The sequence below is a fragment of the Maniola hyperantus genome, chromosome 18, assembly GCF_902806685.2.
Source record: "Maniola hyperantus chromosome 18, iAphHyp1.2, whole genome shotgun sequence".
NCBI lineage: Eukaryota > Metazoa > Arthropoda > Insecta > Lepidoptera > Nymphalidae > Maniola > Maniola hyperantus.
In genome coordinates, this window is record NC_048553.1 from 10,230,246 (window position 1) to 10,248,552 (window position 18,307).

Below are 18,307 nucleotides of genomic sequence, written 5' to 3' on the forward strand. Positions count from 1 at the left end.
AACGCGGTTCTGACACTCCCAGTTGAGGCCTGGACTCCACCAAAGCGGAGATGTGCGGTCTGAAGCGGGCTAACCTGGAAGCGATATGGCACTTTTTGGTTTCTACACGGCATCATTTCGCAACGAAAATCGCTTGGAGGAACAGCTTTTTTTATTATTTATTTATTAGGAACACACAATATACATTAATTTAACACAAACTACGACACTTATAAACAAACACAGGCTGATAAATGTATCTATAAAATGTGTACACAGCATTGCAAAATATCTAGACAAATGAAAAGAACTTAACTAGGTAGGTGCTTTGCTCGTAGGGTGGTAACTAACCACGGCCGAAGCATCACCAGACCAGACCAGAGATTTAGAAATTATAAAATTCCAACCCTCTGCCGGGAATCGAACCCAGCACCACTTATAAGACCACAGCGCTTACCGCTGAGCCAGGGAGGTCGTCTTTTATTCGGTACATAATAATTATGGTGTTGTTCTATACCTGTGCCTCCTCCTGCTGGCCGGTGTCGGAGCCCCGCTGAGCCCGCGGCGCGCTGAGCTCATAAAAAAGCATATACGCGCTGTTTGTCTTCTCGAACGAGAAGTCCATGAACTTGTCCGTCACTGAGTCGTATGTTTTACTCTGAAAGGGACATTGATATTGAATACTTCTAAATATATAAAAGGAAAAACTGACTGGCTGACTGATCTATCAACGCACAGCTCAAACTACTAAACGGCAAATTTTGTATGCAGATAACTATTATTACGGCGATTGTCATCTCGACCTGTCGCGTGCTATACATACATTAAATTTAAACATCCCTTAATACTATTATTCTATCTAATGACTACGTAAACACCCTAAATCAACAGTGATACTCACGGTCATCTCTCCCCCGAAGCATTCAGCAGCTAGCAGCGCAGGATCGAACGACTTGACCTCAGCATCATTGAACAGTAGCCAGCGGTCGTGGTGGTCATGCTCGCGATCCCGGATGAACGAGTAGTAATGTCCGCCGTCCGCAGTGCCCGTGTGTACTGTCACGCCTATTAGTTCGTACCTATAGTAACAATACAGTCATGAAATAAAGTTCTGATAAACACAGACTAACTAGAACTTAAAACACAGCACCTAGTCTGATTTTTAAGTCCATGGAATAGGCTACTTGACTCATATCTAATTTCGTCCAATATATGATTATTTATTATAGTATTTTGCTTAAGACAACGAAATATATCAATAACAATTATTAAAAACGCAGGATGGATATATAAATCCAATTAAAAAAATACAGTTTTTATTTTTATTTGAAACGCAGAAAACGCTGTCAGCCATGATGTGACGTCATTAAATATGTAAACAAAGAAATGTCATCCCTATGTCACGCGTGGACTAACGTAGTATCCATATATATAAAATTTAAAGTCCTGACAAACTTAAATATCAACGCACAGCCTAAACATCTAACAGCTGGTTAGGATACATGAAATTTGGTGGGTGTGTTCTTTGTAGGTAAAGAGAAGGTAGGAAAGGATTTTTTGAAATTCCACCCCTGAGTGGGTTAAATGGGGGTTTGAAATTTATGAAGTCCACGCGGGCGAAGTCACGAGCATAAGCTAGTTTTTATATATTTCTAAAAACTCATAGTAAACATAAAAAATTATCGTTTTCTCTTTATAAATTGAATAAGTTATTAAGTAAGACTTACAACAAAGTGATCTTTGCAAAAATAAATTTGGATTGCAGTCGTTAGTCATATAGGATCCCTTTAAGCAAGTCTTCGCGTGTTACGTATATTTATTTCACTGGGCACTCTAATCCACAACTTTCCTGTGGTCTTTATCGATGCGTTTTTGCATTCTCGGATGATACAAAAACGATAATTACTATATTTTTCATGTAAACTAGTATAGAAGTCATGTTTATTAAACTTTGGGAGGTTATGCTGCTGTTTACAAATGCATGACGTCAGAGCACAGATAATCTATCGGCCAAACATGGCCGACAGTGTTTTCACCTGTCTAAGAAAAATATATTTTTAAATTAAAGTTTTACGGTTTTTAGGGCGCAAAAAAATATAGTGTTAATTTTTTTGATCTAATAGGACAAATATTAACCATTTAAGACCTACTTAAAAAAAGTGTCAACTAGCCTATTCTGACGTTTCATAATGTTACCAGAGATAAAACAGTTCCCACAGAAAAAGAGCAATAAAATAGGCTATGGATTCTATAAAAGTGTAAGTTTATTTTGAATTTAAGTGACACACTTTATTATTATATCAGTGTCGAAACAATTACCTACGTACTTACGTACGTATACTTACCTACGGCTGACGGGTATTTTTATGTTGACAGAGATTTAGGGTAAAACCGAACTTGAGGCGGTAACCCCGTTTTTTATACAAATACCCCACCCAACGTGTATTGAACTTTGTAACGGAACTTTGCATTGCTTCTACCAGGGTTATGTATTATTGTATATATATATATATATATATATACCTTGTAAACTTTTATCAAATAAAATATAAACATATAAAATGACAATTGTCAGGATCCCACCGAATTAAAAATCAGACTTAATTATTAATTGTCATATTTTTATTGTTCTTTGTCATAGTTTGAAGCAATAAAGATGTATTAAACAAATATTTGGAGCATAATTTTAAAAAAACAAAATAAAAGAAAACTTACTCATAATGCTCTTCAGATTCTAATTCTTCCATTTCATTAAACGAACTTCCTTCGCCATCCTTTTTCAACTCAGCTGACTTTCTTTTCTCCTCTGAAAAGATATTTCAAATATAAATATGACATATTACCAAGTATACATACTAAGGGAAAGGAAGAAGCGAGGAGCTTCTAACGGGCAGTAACATTTGGATATTTTTAAGGAATATTAGCTATGTTAATCATGACTAATATTCCCCTTTCTCCTCCAACTAAGCGTAAAGTTTGTACTGGGAATGGGTACGTCAATACCGCAACGGGTGTGGTTTGAACCGCTGACTTTTTAAAATTCAGTCCCCTCCATAACCATTGTGCTATTGAGGCATTTTTTATTGAGGTTATTTTGGACTTATAATAGACCGTCAAATAAACTAGCCACTCGACAACGCAAAGCCCAAAAGGCCTAGAACCCAGAGCCGTAGAGCCACATAAAAAAATCAAAGAGGCAATTAAAATTACACTATAACCGTAGATAGAATAATAGGTAGATGTAAGTACTGTGTAACCGCGTATGAGATAACGATAGCACGACGTAACGATGAATAACACGACAATTATTACCATTGTTTAGTAGTCAATATTTAATACCTGTCCCGGCTTTACTTACGTGTGTAGTAGTTATTTAGAATGGAAATCACTCACGGTAGTTTAAACGCTAAAATAGTCAATGGCCCCGATTCTCTAGTCTCTCTCTAAACTAAATTTAGAGTATCTGCATCCTTTTCTTTTTACTAATGCTAAAAAAGGAACGGAACATGACTTTCACATTTAAAGACTCTTAATTTTAGTGCACAATACAAATTTAAACAGTAGGTTCGCGAGTGCGTGCTAAAATCACGGGTTTTACCATCTAAAAATTAAATTTAGAAATGTCAAACTGCTTCTGTCCTTTTCATATTACAATAGTAAGAAGAGGGTGGGAATACTCTAAAATTAGGTTGTGCTTAGAATCGGTGCCAATATTTGTATTAACCGATCCACAATATTTGTATTAAACGTGTTTTATGTGAAAACAAGTAAATAACTCATGAGAAATACAATTACGCCACGAATTCTCAAAGTTTGTTTTGCAACTTCTTGTATGTTAGTTGTATGTATTCTTGAAAAAAAACCAGTTACACGATAAGGGACAAAAAATAGGTTAGCTGCGTCTCTGTTTATCACATTGGTAACTTTATCTGTGCTCTCTTTTTAGTGCCAATGAGAAAGCAAACGTTCCTGCATCTACCTTTATCACTCTATCTACGACTATAACATACCTTGATACTGCGCCGGCATGAGATGCTTCTCGACATAGCCGGACATGTCGAGCCGCATCGGGAAAGAGAAGTGCGTGTTGACCTTCTCCTTTAACATCGTTAGCATGTTGAACGTGTACCGCATTGTGTTGAAGCAGAGAATGCGCGGGAGTTTCTTAAAACACGCTCTATAAAAAAAACAGTATGATAAAATCAGGTCATTTATTTCACAACTAGCTTATGCTCGCGACTTCGTCCGCATGGACTACACAAATTTCAAACCCCCATTTTCACCCCCTTAGGGGTTGAATTTTCCAAAATCCTTTCTTAGCGGACGCCTACGTCATAATAGCTATCTGCATGCCAAATTTCAGCCCGATCCGTCCAGTAGTTTGAGCTGTGCGTTGATAGATCAGTCAGTCAGTCAGTCAGTCAGTCAGTCAGTCACCTTTTCCTTTTATATATTTAGATGATGAATCAGTATGATAAAATCAGGTCATTTATTTGACAATGATGAATCAGTATCATAAAATCAGGTCATTTATTTCAAATATTAAACAGATTATGAAAATGTTGGTGGAAGAATGATGAAGTTGAAATTACACTTGCTCAAAGGCTGCTTTCAATGACACATTTAAATTATTCAAACAGGAATAATTAATGACGAGAGACTTACGAAAGAATGACACATAAGAACATTTTTTTGTTATTCAGGTTTATAATTAAGGCATGCTTTCACAAAGCACCCTGAAGATGAACATTTCTTACCGTTTCTCCGCCCGCACTTTGTTGGCACACTGTGAACATGTGTAGCAGTTGTCGCCCTCTAACGTATCTTTTACAGTCACTTCGTCTAAGCTCTGATGCAGGTTCCGCATGTCCGCCACTTGGCATCGGACCGTGTAGAATTCCTCTAACGTTCTTGAAACGTGTGGACAATCCTAGCGAAATTAAAAAAATATTTAAAAAAAATGACTAAAATATTTTAGATTAGACATATTTTAACAAAAACGATCCCCAACCCACATAGAGTTAGTTTTATTTATTCAACTTAAAGTTCAAACATTAAGTTGAATATCTTTTTGCGTAATTACGTCCAATTGATAAAATTGAAAAAATATGAAGTGATTCACAAGATTGTACGAAAGAAATATACGTAAAAACTGCATGAAACACTAAACACCTCCAAAGCGCAGTCGTGAACTAGCGGTCTTATTAGTGGGAGGTCCCGGTTTAATGGGAGGCTTCGACTTTGGCTAGTTACCACTCTACTGACAAAGCCGTGCCGCCAAGCGATTAAGCGTTCCGGTACGATGCCGTGTAAAAACCAAAGGTGTATAGGTTTAATAGAAAACTGCCATACCCCCTTCCAGATTAGCCCGTTTCCATCTTAGACTGGATCATCACTTCCATCAGGTGAGATTGCAGTCAAGGGTTAACTTGTACCGAAAAAAAAAACAACATAGGCAAAGGGCCAGAAGTTCAACAAACGTACCAAAGACACCACATTATTGCTGAGAACGCCACAAAAGAGCGTCTTGACCAGTTTCTTCAGCTCCGGCGTCATCTCCTCGAGTTTGGACACGAGATCGATGAAGAACTCCGCCATGTCCTTTTGCTCGCCCGTGTTGAGTGGCTGATGGTCCATTTGATAAACTTTGCAGAAACTGCGAGGGTTGTACGCTTTTCTTTCACTTTCCTAAAGCATAAGTATCTATTTTTAACTTCTATACACGTTACGTAACAAGCTCTACTGTGAAAAAATCTGTTTTTATAACTGGGCCCATAACCAGTTACTCCTAACTGGTTATGGGCCCAGCATTTGATCAAGATTTTGCAGAATGTGTTTATTTTAAGACAAAATGAAGGAAAAACAATATTCATAGACATCAAGTTTATATAACTGCCAGATTGATTTTCTCAATGTAGATCTAGTGAGAGGTTTCGTATGAAATGAATAGGTGGTATTATTTTACCGTTTTAACTATCGTGAGTGATTTCCATTATACAAATCTCACACACGGCTTTACTCACGTGTTTAGTCGACGTTAGCCCGACTAGTTTCGAACCCATCCGGGGTCCTCTTTCAAAGGGAGTCAGATCGCACACGCGTCGCGGTTGAGACTCTGCTACAACTAGTCGGGCTAACATCGACTAAACACGTGAGTAAAGCCGGGTGTGAGATATGTATAGATAGTATTATGATCACTTTGGAGTCTTCAATTTAATTAAGATTGTACTTACTATACTGTGAGAAAAAAATTAAAATTATTAATATTAATAAGTAATAACAATGCAACCATGAAGTTTTATTCAAGTTAGATAACGATCTCATAAAGGGTATAGGATTTTGCATAACACACCAAAGAGGATTTTTTCAATCTAACTCACACTAATCGTAAGATAAACGAAGATCATATGCATGACGCCATGTGGCACCAGACACTCACCATAAGATAAGCGAACATCCTCTGCATCTCGTGTAAAGTGGTCCCGTGCCTGCTGGCCGCGGGGTCGGCGCTCAGTACCGCCGCCCTTGCCGGCGGCATCATATACAGATGCTGCATACAAGACGCCATGTAACAGGTAGCTCCTAAGTTCGTCAGCCCAACGTATCCACATTCCGACCTTGATTCGTCAGCAGGCCAGTAGTCCCACGGGTAGGATGATTGAGGTCCTACAAGCAGACAAACCGGTATAGCTTGCGCCGGAAGGACAGACTATACAGAAGCTAGGTAGCGATAGCGACTGCCATATTTTTTTTTAAATAATATTAGCCAAGTTTATCATTGTAACTAATATTCCCCTTCCCCTCCAATCAAGCGTAAAGCTTGTGCTAGGAGTAGGTACGACAGTGCAAAAGTTTGAACTGGCGATGCTTCGGTTTTCAGTCTGCTACTTTAACCGTTGAGCTATCGAGGCTCTGGAGATTTTTATGTTTGTTCTCTGTACCGATTTTTGTAGTGTTCAATAAAATAAAATAAATCGGATCCCATTTTTTTTGCATGAGTAAGTTGGTATGGTTGATAAGGTTTTTTTATTGCTTGATGACAATCATGTTTAAAAGAAAGCAAATGGTCGAAGTTTTTTTTAGTTTTTTTTTTTAGTTTTACCTCAATATCAAAAACAAAACGAAAAATCCGAATTGATTGAAGTTTCTAATACCTCCCCGATACAATGTGGCTAATTCCGTTGTACACAAACTCTAAACTTAACTAAAATGACACGTCTAAATCTATTGCTATCTCTTTCATAACTTTGCGTGCGGAAAAGGATAGCACTAGATTTAGACCCGTTAATTTAGTTTAGAGATTGTTCTTGCATTTCACGAGGGCGAGTGGCTCATGCTTGTGTTAAAGTGGTATCGGCATAAGTAAGGTAATGTGAATGTGTGCGTTTGCGAGCGCTTGCTCGTGACTGATTGGTCCGACAGGCACGCACACTTACGCAACATCCATGTATACGACGTAACCACAAGTAAAGTTCACTCGCCTTCATGAATTGTAAGAACTGTACAAGAGAATCGGCCCCATTATCCCTAAAACCAAAATGTATATGCATTTTCCGACTACCATAGATTTTAAAGCCAAAAGTTATTTAAACTCACCAGGTTTATGGTGCTCCATCAGCTTATTGTGCAGCACCATATAGTTGTCAGGCGCCCCTCTCACCAGTTCCACTAGCAGGTCGTAGGCGGCGGCGCGGGACTTCTGCGATTTGCACTTGGGTAGGTTGCGTTGCGACGGGTTCGGTACGTCGAAAAGAAATTCGAACACCTGCCAATTTTTGCAAATGATAATTTGCTTGTAGACAAATACTTTTATTGAGCTAAAAGTTGTTTGAATAATTTAGGATGTAGCCATTTGCGTTTTCTTTAAGAAGCTTAGGTGTATTTTTAGGGTTTCGTACCTCGAAAGGAAAAAAGGAACCCTTATAGGATCACTTTGTTGTGTCTGTCTGTCTGTCAAGAAACCTATAGGGTACTTCCAGTTGACCTAAAATCATGAAATTTGGCAGGAAGGTAAGTCTTACAGCAGACATGAGGGGAAAACTCTGAAACCTTGACTTTGTGGTTACATCACAAGAAAAGAAAAAAATGAAACTGTGTTCATGAACAAATTTTGCTATTTTTTACTTTCAAAGTAAGATTACTATACCAAGTGGGGTATCATATGAAAGGGCTTTACTTGTACATTCTAAAACAGATTTTTATTTATTTTTAGGCATAATAGTTTTTGATTTATCGTGCAAAATATCGATAAAATACGATTGTAGTGCGGAACCCTCAGTGCGCGAGTCTGGACTCTGGACTCGCACTTGGCCGGTTTTTTTCTTTTAAGGTGTCGATACGAGAAACTGAAGAAGCTTGTAGAAGCATAAACTCAAATTAATAGGTTTATTTGTGAAATTTAATTTTTTTTGTGCTAATTTGTTGAAATATGACGACAATTATTCATGATGTCGGACAATATCAAGTCGACTGAGAAGCATTCACCAAAAAATGCTGCCTTATCCTTTTGTATAGTGGTATCTACATTGCACCCGTGCGAAGCCGGGGCGAGTCAAAAGTCACGTAACAAAACTCACCATTTCCAAAGTTCTAGTCCCTTGGTCAGAGTTTTTAAACCTCAGCGGGTGTTTGAGCAAATGCGTCAACAAACTCAACTGGCCGTACAGCCCGTCATCGGGAGTGCAAGGCTCCGAGCGTTTCTCTATGATTTCTCGCTTTTCCAGCGAACATCGGATCTGTTCGCAAAGTTCATTGAGGTCTGGCGCTCCAATGTCCTCTGATACTGCACCTTCTATAGCAAAAAAATTGCACTGTAGTAGTACAAAATGATTTCTCACGCGCCATTTTAACTTTGTGGTTTGTCATGTCAAAAGTACGATTTTAGTCCTTATTTCAAAGGTAAACCGTACTTTTGACATGGCAGTTGACTCATAGAGTTAAAATGGCGCGTGAAACGTCATTTGGTACGGATTATAAAGATGTTCTATTTCACGATGACTGCTTATCCTTGGTTGTAGTAGTGAGGGGCGTTATCGCATTTGTGTGCGTAAGGTAAACCGCGTCGCGGTCGAACTCAGCGCCACGCACACTATGACAATGTATACGTGTGCACTCACACAAACATAGCCAAACGGTTTTCGTGAAATGGAACATCTGTACACGATCCCTAATTTGACAAGCCTAAAATAGCCTTCTTATTTATCCACAAAGAACATTGTGACAAGGACAGTACTTTTGCGACTAGCAATTTTTGATTTAATTTAGGTGATTGTGTCCAACCAAATGGCACCATGAGATACAAAACCAAAAACATGCTGTCTGGCAAGGAAAAACAGAGTATTTGTACATTAAGTATTTATTCTTGATTGTTTTTCAATTAGAATTAAAACTGTTTGTGACAGTGAAACACCATGATTAATATTTTGGGTAGGATCGGTATTGATTTTGAACAGCACAAAGACATTTTGTTATGTTAAAGAAAAATATTATATTCAAAATTTGCGAAAAGTCGATGTGAATTGAAATACGTACCTTTAAAAAAGTCCTCCGGAAGTCCGTCTATTAATCTACAGACCAGCCAGAAGTAGTCTCTGCAGGCCGGCCCGTACGGCTCCTTGCCTTCCTCCGCGTGGTGATGTACCACCTGAGAGAACTGCTGACAGGGTCAATTTACTTGGGACTTATAATAGTAGGTATAGATGAGGGCTCACAAACGAATTCACATCACCCAAGTGGCCTGGTTTGCACACATATACACATATATGTTTTAAGAAATGTAGAAAAAAGTTTTATAATATCATCAACTTCAGTTTATTATATAACAGCAACACGTTCATTCAACTTTATTTGTAAACAAAATTTTACCATGAATCCGTGGTTTTATTTACCTCGTGATGGTGCTGCGGGTGCGGACGCATGTCTGCTGCGCGCGGCAAGTGCTGCAGCAGCAGTTGCAGCAACGGCGCCAGTACTGCGGTCTCGCCGCCCGCGCACAGCCTATATAGCGCACTTCCCGCCTCGCGACGGACCTTTGGTGATGGATACGTTGAGATAATATAGCTGCGGTTAATTGTTATTTCGGCTGAGACTTGTATAGTACTTTTATCTTAGTGGTTCAGTCGTCAGCCCCCTATTCGGGGTCCGAAATTCGGTCCCGGCACGCACCTTTAACTTTTTGGAGTTATGTGCGTTTTAACCAACTCAATATAACTAGTTTTAACGGTGACGATAATCATCGTGAGGAAACCTGTTGATGATCTTACCGCAGGATCCGCGTCGTCAAGCAGCAGCCGCGGCGCGGCGCGTCGTAGCGACCACGCGAGCGACACCGCGTCTCCGCCGCCGCGCGCCCACACCACGCACAGTCGCATTGCGTGCTGTACCACCTATTCAACAAATCATCCTATTTATTTATTTTTAAACTAACTGATGCCCGCGACTTCGTCCGCGTGGATTTACGTTTTTCAAAATCCCGCGGGAACTCTTTGATTTTCTGGGATAAAAGTAGCCTACGTGCTAATCCAGGGTATAATCTATCTCCATTTCAAATTTCATCCAAATCCGTGCAGCCGTTTTTGCGTGATTGAGTAACAAACATCCAAACATCCACATCCACAACACATTTATAATATTAATGGGATTTATAGACTAGCACTTGGCTGCCATCAGATCTGCTGGCAAGTGATGATGTAGCCTAAGATGGAACGCGCTCGCCTAGAAAATACCTATTGACTCTTGACTTGAAGGAACTTACCCATATTAAAATTGGAACGGGAAATTGATGCCAGAAAGGCATTCCATATATACTACCGGTTCGAATTTAAAACGAGGAGGCAAATCGCTTCGTACGTGTCTGTGGAATTTCGGCTACGTACGGATGCGGACCTTGGCGATGCCTTGCGGTACGATAGTAGAAAGGTAAAGGAGGAACCAGGTCAAACAATTCTTGGGCACGTTCCGAATATATCACGATATGGACATTAATTTTTGTGCCGATTCAAAGTGCTCCACCAAGCGTACCAGGAATCAAAAGTGACACTTTGATCTACGTGTTGACACGTGTAACATTTAGTTCCGAGTACCCTCACAAGTCTAGAGGAGGCCTATGTCCAAAGAGGACAACCTGATCTGTATCTGAGGATAAATTATGTAGGATAGGATAATTAAATAATATGAAATAAGAAATTAGTAATACGGTTAGTTAGTAATATAAGATATATAACTATTGTATCAGAGAATAAAGGCTATTTTATTTTATTTATTTATTACCCTCACATGACGCTCACTGCTGCTATCAGCGCCAAACATGAATAATAATAAAATATTTTTATTCAATTAAACTTTTATGGGGATAATCAAGTTGCTTCAAAACAGACATGAATTCTTGAGATTAAATTAGTTTAATGATTAAAGTTTGTTTTGAACTCTGCGTTAATTATTAAAACTTACCTGTGCTCGTCCCCAAAAACCAGTCTTATATGTGGTGGGTTCTTTCATAGTAGCTGCTTCACACAATATTGATATTAGCCTTTCTGTTGTTTCCTCCACGTTCATTAGGGACAGTAAGGCCTGAAAAAAAGACAAGAAATCCCTCGAACTGATTAATAGGTTTAAAGCACATAATTTAAAAATTATTTATTACTTGCTAATTTGGCTATACATAACTCTTAAAAATTACAGATCAAAAGCAAGAGAGAGAGAGAGAGAGAGAGAGAGAAAGAGAGAGAGAGAGAGAGAGATAGCGCATTGCTTTTAGACTCAATTATCAAATTGATTTAGTTTAAAGATTTTTTACGACCAAACTAGAGCTATTGAAACCATACCGATAGATTTTTCATTGGTAATGATTTTTGTAGGTATTGCTAAGATGTAAAGCAAATATAAGAGCATTTCATTTGTAACATTACAATATTTAAACTTAAAGGATATAACGTACAGGGTGTAGTTTTGGTGTCTGTCCGGTTTCAATTTAGTATCGAGAATTTTCACAATGAAGTTATCACCAATGGGACCTTTGATTTCAAACCAAATTGATACATTCATTGGTAATTATTTTTGTACGTGTTGCAAATATGTCAAGCAAACATTTCACTTGTTTCATTGCAATATTTGAACTTAAAAATCTAATTGACTAAGTAGATAGGTACAACAACATACAGGATGTAGTTTTGGCGTCTGTCCGGTTTCGCCAGAAGGTAATGTCCCGATTCGACACAGCAGTTGTAAGAGCAGAGCTAGACAGTCCTGTCGCCATTCGCTGTCGTCACTTCGTTGTAACACACCTGTAGAAAATTCTATATTGACAACACGAAAAACGGCCAATCCATATTTCGTTTCATAGCAAAAGAAAAAAAATACGCGTCGAATTTAGAACCTTCTCCATTTTTGAAGATGGTTAATCAGTAATCTATATCTAGTGCAGAATTGGAGAGTAAAAATTCGCTGATTAGGGTGTCAAATATCCGGTAAATAGTGTCTTTTAAAATGATTTATAAAAATTATTAAGTTCCGGTCCAGTGTTGACCATAAAATAGACTGAATAAATATTTAAAAACTGATGTAAACTTTAGTGTAATTTTTAGGGTTCCATACCTCAAAAGGAAAAACGGAACCCTTATAGGATCACTTTGTTGTCTGTCTGTCTGTCTGTCTGTCTGTCAAGAAACCTACAGGGTACTTCCCGTTGACCTAGAATCATGAAATTTGGCAGGTAGGTAGGTCTTATAGCTGGCATTTGGGGAAAAATCTGAAAACCGTGAATTTAGACTTACATCACACAAAAAAAATTAAAGTGTGGTCATGAACTAATAATTAGCATTTTCAATTTTCTAAGTAAGATAACTATATCAAGTGGGGTATCATATGAAAGGTCTTCACCTGTGCATTCTAAAACAGATTTTTATTTATTTTTATGTATCATAGTTTTTGAAATATCCTGCAAAATGTCGAAAAAATACAACTGTAGTACGGAACCCTCATTGCGCGAGCCTGACTCGCACTTGGCCGGTTTTTATTACTCAAAAACTCGAGCCTCTAAGCATTAGAAACAATAAAAAATTAATAAACTTACCTGACATCATAATATCATAAAGCAACCTCAATCCTCCTTTCTTAATAAAAAGTTCATTCCAATTCTCAACCGCAGCCTTATCTTCAGTCTTTTCTAAAGCCCCAGCTTCCTTCGCATTGGGGCCATTGTTCGAACTAAGTTTATCTATTATGTGTAAGGAATACATTAGTTTCTGTGGACTGTTCGGGTCTAGGAGCTCTGGTAGTTTGTTTTCTGAGGGGTTTTGGAATGCTTCTAACAGAGTTGGGTTAAGTGGGACGGCTTGAAGGATGTCCCATACTCGGCGGGATAAGAGTTGCGCTTTTGTGTGTGCTATCGGTTCCTGAAACGAATAATTTTAAAAAGTTCTCAAAAACCCGACAGTGGTTTTCATTAAAGTCTAGTGTTTATTAAGTGAAAATTATAGCCAGTGTCGTTTGGGATGATGTAAGGATTATAGGCGTTTATTATTTACTAGCTGATGCCCGCGACTTCGTACGCGTGGATTCAGGTTTTTAAAAATCCCGTAGGAACTCTTTGATTTTCCGGGATAAAAGTAGCCTACGTCACTTTCCTGGTCTTTATCTATACCCATGCAAAAAAAACGTCAATCCGTTGCACCGTTGCGACGTGATTGAAGGACAAACCAACAAACAAACACACTTTCGCATTTATAATAAGGGTACTGATTGTGGAACACCTCCGCCCAAGCGACACGATGCCCACGCCGACGCATCATCTACATAATTTTATCGTGTAGACGTCCGCTGTTGGACTTTTGCCTTTTCTGATGATCGTCAACACACCAGAGCCTTGGCTGTTCTCATCCAGCCACTTTCTGCTGTCTATATGTCATCAGTCAAGCGTGGTGAAGAGCGCCACACTACACTGAACTTACTAGTACGCGGTCTTTACGATTTTCTAGATCCAAACACCATCGTTTCTTCTAAAGATGCACAAAGAAACACAAACAAAAAGGCAAGAAATACAAAACTTCAAACATCCCCGAGTACAGCCACTTTCCGCCAACCTCTTTTTACCATCAGTCCATTTTGCTAAAGAGTGCTCCAGTTACGCGGTCATCACTCTAGGACATCTCAACTCCAACGTCCATGGTACCGAATGAGAAATATTCTTTATCTTTTCAGCTTTTACAGCCATGGTATAAATACCGCAAATTGCTATTCCGCTGGAACCATGTCTCAACCATGTCTCATTAACATCGATTGACGTCAGCCGAAATAAAAATATACCATCAGCTCGAAACTTCAGTCTAGTGCTGACGTCACTAAAATGGCGGCCACGCGCATTAGCAATTTGTGGAACTTATAAACTCAAACTCAAATTATTTATTCAGAATAGGTAAAATTTTACGCTTACTGATAGTCAAAATTTTAATTTGTAAGATGATAAAGTGGTGATAATTAATACGTACTTAAAACTAAAGCTACGAAGGTTCCAAACGCGCCCAGGTCTGAGAAGAGCCCCCAACAAACTCAGCCGGGTAATCTTTTTGCTATCACCACTTTACAAGATCACTTAAATTTTTTTTTTTTTTTTTTTTTATTAGTCCACAAAACTGACTACAATTATTGTATGATAACAAGTTAAAAGATATACAGAAATGTTAGTTGTTAATTGTGTCTACTAGATGTGGACGTGGCATGCGCGATTAGGTGGTACAATAACTATTTTATTAGCCTATATACCTATAACATCTAAGAAACATAAAGGTTCAAACATACCCCGGTACCAGGCTCCTTCATCTGTCCCAAGGCTTGCATGAGCGTGAAGAGGTGGTGGAAGTAAGTGGGGTCGAGGAGCAGATGCGTGGGCAGGCGAGCTCGCGCCGGCGCCGGCTGGGCCGACGGCCACTCGGCCCACGCGCCGCGGCTGCCCACTCCCACGGATACGTATACCATCTGTGGAATAGAAACATTGAGTTACACTACCCATATTATAGTCTGCCAATCCGCACTTCGCCAACGTGGTAGACTATGGCCAAACCCCTTCTCACTCTGAGGGTGGGATCTATAGAGCGCACTCTACGTCTTAGCTTAGACTTAAGACAGAGTTGAAACGAGACAGAGCTATATCGCTCACATAAATCTGTCTCGTTTTAACTCAATCTTAATTCTGAACAAAGTCAAAGTGCGCTCTATAGTTCTGAGCCTGAGAGGAGACCCGTCCTCTGTAGTGAGCCGGCGATTACTTTTTATCAAGGAAAATCAAAGAGTTCCCACGGGATTTTTGATAATCTAAATCTACACAGCCGAAGTAGCGGACATCAGCTAGTACAATACAAAGGAATGCAAAAATTCAGAGCTCCTCATTCTTGTCAACAGAGTAAAAAGAAAGTCGGCGAATCGGACTCGCACACGAAGGGTTCAGTACCATCGCATCGTACAAGAATGACACTTTTTATTTTATTTTCATGCGGCCATTTTGAAATCTTTATTATTTGTTGTTATAGCGGCAATGAAAATAGATTTTACTGCCTTTACTTAGTAAGTTTATAGTGTTTCAAAATTTAAAAAGACTACAACAAGTACCTGATTATCTTTAAAGCCCATGTCGTACAGCGTCCTCTCGTCGTAATCAATGGTCAGCTCTTGGCCCTGAGTGATAATTCTTAGTGGGCCGTCGGTTGATAGAGCTGTGACGCCGTCTTCACCTTGGATCTGCGGACAAAAATAGAACTGTGGACTAGATGGCAGCACGGGTATGTTCAATCTGAAGTGAAACTAGTACACATCACACTAACGGAGTTTTCTGTAATTTGCGCTATTTTTTTAAAAGTCAGGTACAAGTTAGCCCTTGACTGCAATCTCACCTGCTGGTAAGTGATGGTGCAGTCTAAGATGAAAGCGGGCTAACCTGGAAGGGGTATGGCAGTTTTTATCAAACCAAACCCTTTTGGTTTCTACACGGCATCTATCTCATCAGCATCATTTTATTATTATTATTATTATTATTAAAATGCTAGATGTCGCTGTACAGAGTTCAATCACGAGAGAAACTATTATAACCGCAAATAGTACATGAGAAAATTTAGAAACTGTAAGAAATGATAAGTAAGAGCTGTAAGAATAACTCCGCAAAGAACTGCTTTGAAGGAAGGGCTTCCCTTTCCGAAACCCGTAGCACCTGTTAAAATAAATACTTAGCCGACTCATATCTATTGCACAGCCAGTACAGCTACCAACCTGTCTCTCCCACCAAACGTGCACGTGCGCGCGTAAATGTGCCACCAAGTCGGACTGATGGAGGACGAGCGAGGCGCGAGGGCCGGCGCCGGCCAGCTGCAAGGAGACGCGCACACTGCCTGCTCCGCTCGCGCTGCCTTCCCACGCGCCCGACTCCGCTAGCGCCCAGCGACGTAGGTGGAATGCGTATCTATGAAAAACATGACACTTCAGATGCGAAAAAAAATTTCTTATAATCATTTTAAGGCTTTCGTACTCAAAGGATTGTGTATTGTACGACGGTACGGAACTTTTCATGTGCGAGTCCAACTCGCACTAGAGCGATTTTAAATTTTTTTTCACTTTTAAAGTACTTTTAAAAAGGTGCGGAACCCTTCGAGTTCGAGTACGACTCGTACTTGGCCCATTTTTTGGTGTTTTCTGTCTCTTAACTTAACACCACAATAGAGAAGCAAATAAATATCCTACCTCCGTTTAAATGTGTCCAAATGAGTTTTCAACAGCAACAATGCCCTCTGTATGCACTGCAGCGCGGCCTCCTCAGTCATATGCTCATAAATATTTTGTTTATCTACAGGTTTCTCTGTTTCCTTCTCTTCAATAGAAACACTAGGTGACGTAGACGTCCCTTGTCCGTCCTTGTCTTTTGATATGAGTCTTTCAGCAGCTGAAGAGAGATGAAACATGCATTTGGACACGAAGTCATCCTCTTGTTGTAGCTGTTGGCCCATGTAGTAGCTGTTTAGGTATTGGATTGCACCCATCGAGACATCTGTGGACAAAAAAATGTCTTCCAAAAAAATCTCATTACCATTTACGTATTTTGTTGCTCTTGTGGAGTATTGCGAATTTAAATTGAATTTATATGACTTCAAGAATTTTATGTTCTTTGTTGGATAGACAAATAGATCTCTGTTTCCAATGTAACTTAATTTATAATTTACTAGCAGATGCCCGCGACTTCGTCCGCGTGGATTTACGTTTTTCGAAATCCCGCGGGAACTCTTTGATTTTCCAGGATGAAAAGTAGCCTATGTGTTAATCCAGGGTATAATCTATCTCCACTCCAAATTTCATCCAAATCTGTTCAGCCGTTTTTGCGTAACATTGAGTAACAAACATCCCAACATCCAAACAACTTTCACATTTATAATATTATTAGGATTAGGATAACTACAATTTTGGTACATGAAAAATGAAAATAAATAAATAAAATAAATAGATGTCCTAAATAAAAACAAAACCAACTAGATGTCACTGCACAGAGTTCGAACACGCTATGGGAGTTATTAGCCACTTACATACTGATACAATGCTACGTACTTCATAACGCCTATCACAGTAAGTCATACAAACCAAGAATTTGAATACTACCTATCCTTAAACTTTATCGCAAATAATTTGAAAGGTTCTAAAAACGATCCACAGGAAGTATGAGTGGGAAAATGATTGTGTTATAATGACCTGTGCTATTGGCTCGTAGAGCGATCTTCCACAAATGGTCCATGGCTAGTGTGTGGGGATGCGCCGCGTCGCGCGAGTCGCCGGCTCCCAGCGCCATACGCGCCAGGTTGCATAGTTGCTGATACAGGCTTAGCCCCATTATGCTTATCGTCTGGAAAAAAAATTGGACTGAAGAAGGAAGTCCTATATGTACTTATTACTCAGGCTTTGGGCACAGTAAATAAAAATGTAAAGTGGTGATAATAAAAATAATACCCGGCTGAGTTTGTTGTGTGGGCTCTTCTCAGACCTGGGCGCGTTTGGAACCCTCGTAGCTTTAGTTTTAAGTTTGCGTAATAATTATCACCACTATATCTTACAAATCCAACATCTGACCATCAAAAAGAGTAATTTATTACCTATTTTGAATAAATCATTTGACTTTTGCAATTTATGATGACAATAAATGAATTTGACTTTGAAAAACCTTAAAAAATTAACCTATTCTTCTTCCGCTACAACCTCTCTCACTGCCAACGGTCACTAGTAGCTTATAGAGATAAGTGCATTCTTTCAACTTTTGATAATACACAGTTCATTCTTCTGCAGGATCATCGTTCCCATTTGTTAT

The 18,307-nt window shown here is 39.1% G+C and overlaps 1 protein-coding gene across 7 annotated transcripts in view; it reads right to left on the reverse strand.

Moving 5' to 3' along the window:
* The window catches only part of puf (ubiquitinyl hydrolase 1 puf), a 70,561-nt gene that overhangs the window by 30,188 nt on the left and 22,066 nt on the right, over positions 1 to 18,307 (reverse strand). For 4 of the 7 annotated variants that reach the window (XM_069504503.1, XM_069504502.1, XM_069504500.1 and 1 more), the window contains exons 17-36: positions 17,698 to 17,848; positions 16,702 to 17,005; positions 16,234 to 16,423; positions 15,580 to 15,708; positions 14,773 to 14,949; positions 13,049 to 13,370; positions 12,136 to 12,260; positions 11,428 to 11,547; positions 10,242 to 10,364; positions 9,867 to 10,007; positions 9,511 to 9,634; positions 8,556 to 8,770; positions 7,576 to 7,744; positions 6,419 to 6,645; positions 5,464 to 5,667; positions 4,737 to 4,909; positions 3,990 to 4,156; positions 2,695 to 2,785; positions 881 to 1,058; positions 497 to 637 (exon numbers count right to left, since the gene is read on the reverse strand). In XM_069504503.1, coding sequence (XP_069360604.1) covers positions 497 to 637; positions 881 to 1,058; positions 2,695 to 2,785; positions 3,990 to 4,156; positions 4,737 to 4,909; positions 5,464 to 5,667; positions 6,419 to 6,645; positions 7,576 to 7,744; positions 8,556 to 8,770; positions 9,511 to 9,634; positions 9,867 to 10,007; positions 10,242 to 10,364; positions 11,428 to 11,547; positions 12,136 to 12,260; positions 13,049 to 13,370; positions 14,773 to 14,949; positions 15,580 to 15,708; positions 16,234 to 16,423; positions 16,702 to 17,005; positions 17,698 to 17,848 — 3,471 coding nt within the window. The remainder of the gene's footprint in view (positions 1 to 496; positions 638 to 880; positions 1,059 to 2,694; positions 2,786 to 3,989; positions 4,157 to 4,736; positions 4,910 to 5,463; positions 5,668 to 6,418; positions 6,646 to 7,575; positions 7,745 to 8,555; positions 8,771 to 9,510; positions 9,635 to 9,866; positions 10,008 to 10,241; positions 10,365 to 11,427; positions 11,548 to 12,135; positions 12,261 to 13,048; positions 13,371 to 14,772; positions 14,950 to 15,579; positions 15,709 to 16,233; positions 16,424 to 16,701; positions 17,006 to 17,697; positions 17,849 to 18,307) is intronic. The other 3 variants (XM_034978354.2, XM_069504501.1, XM_069504499.1) reach the window with 2 other exon arrangements.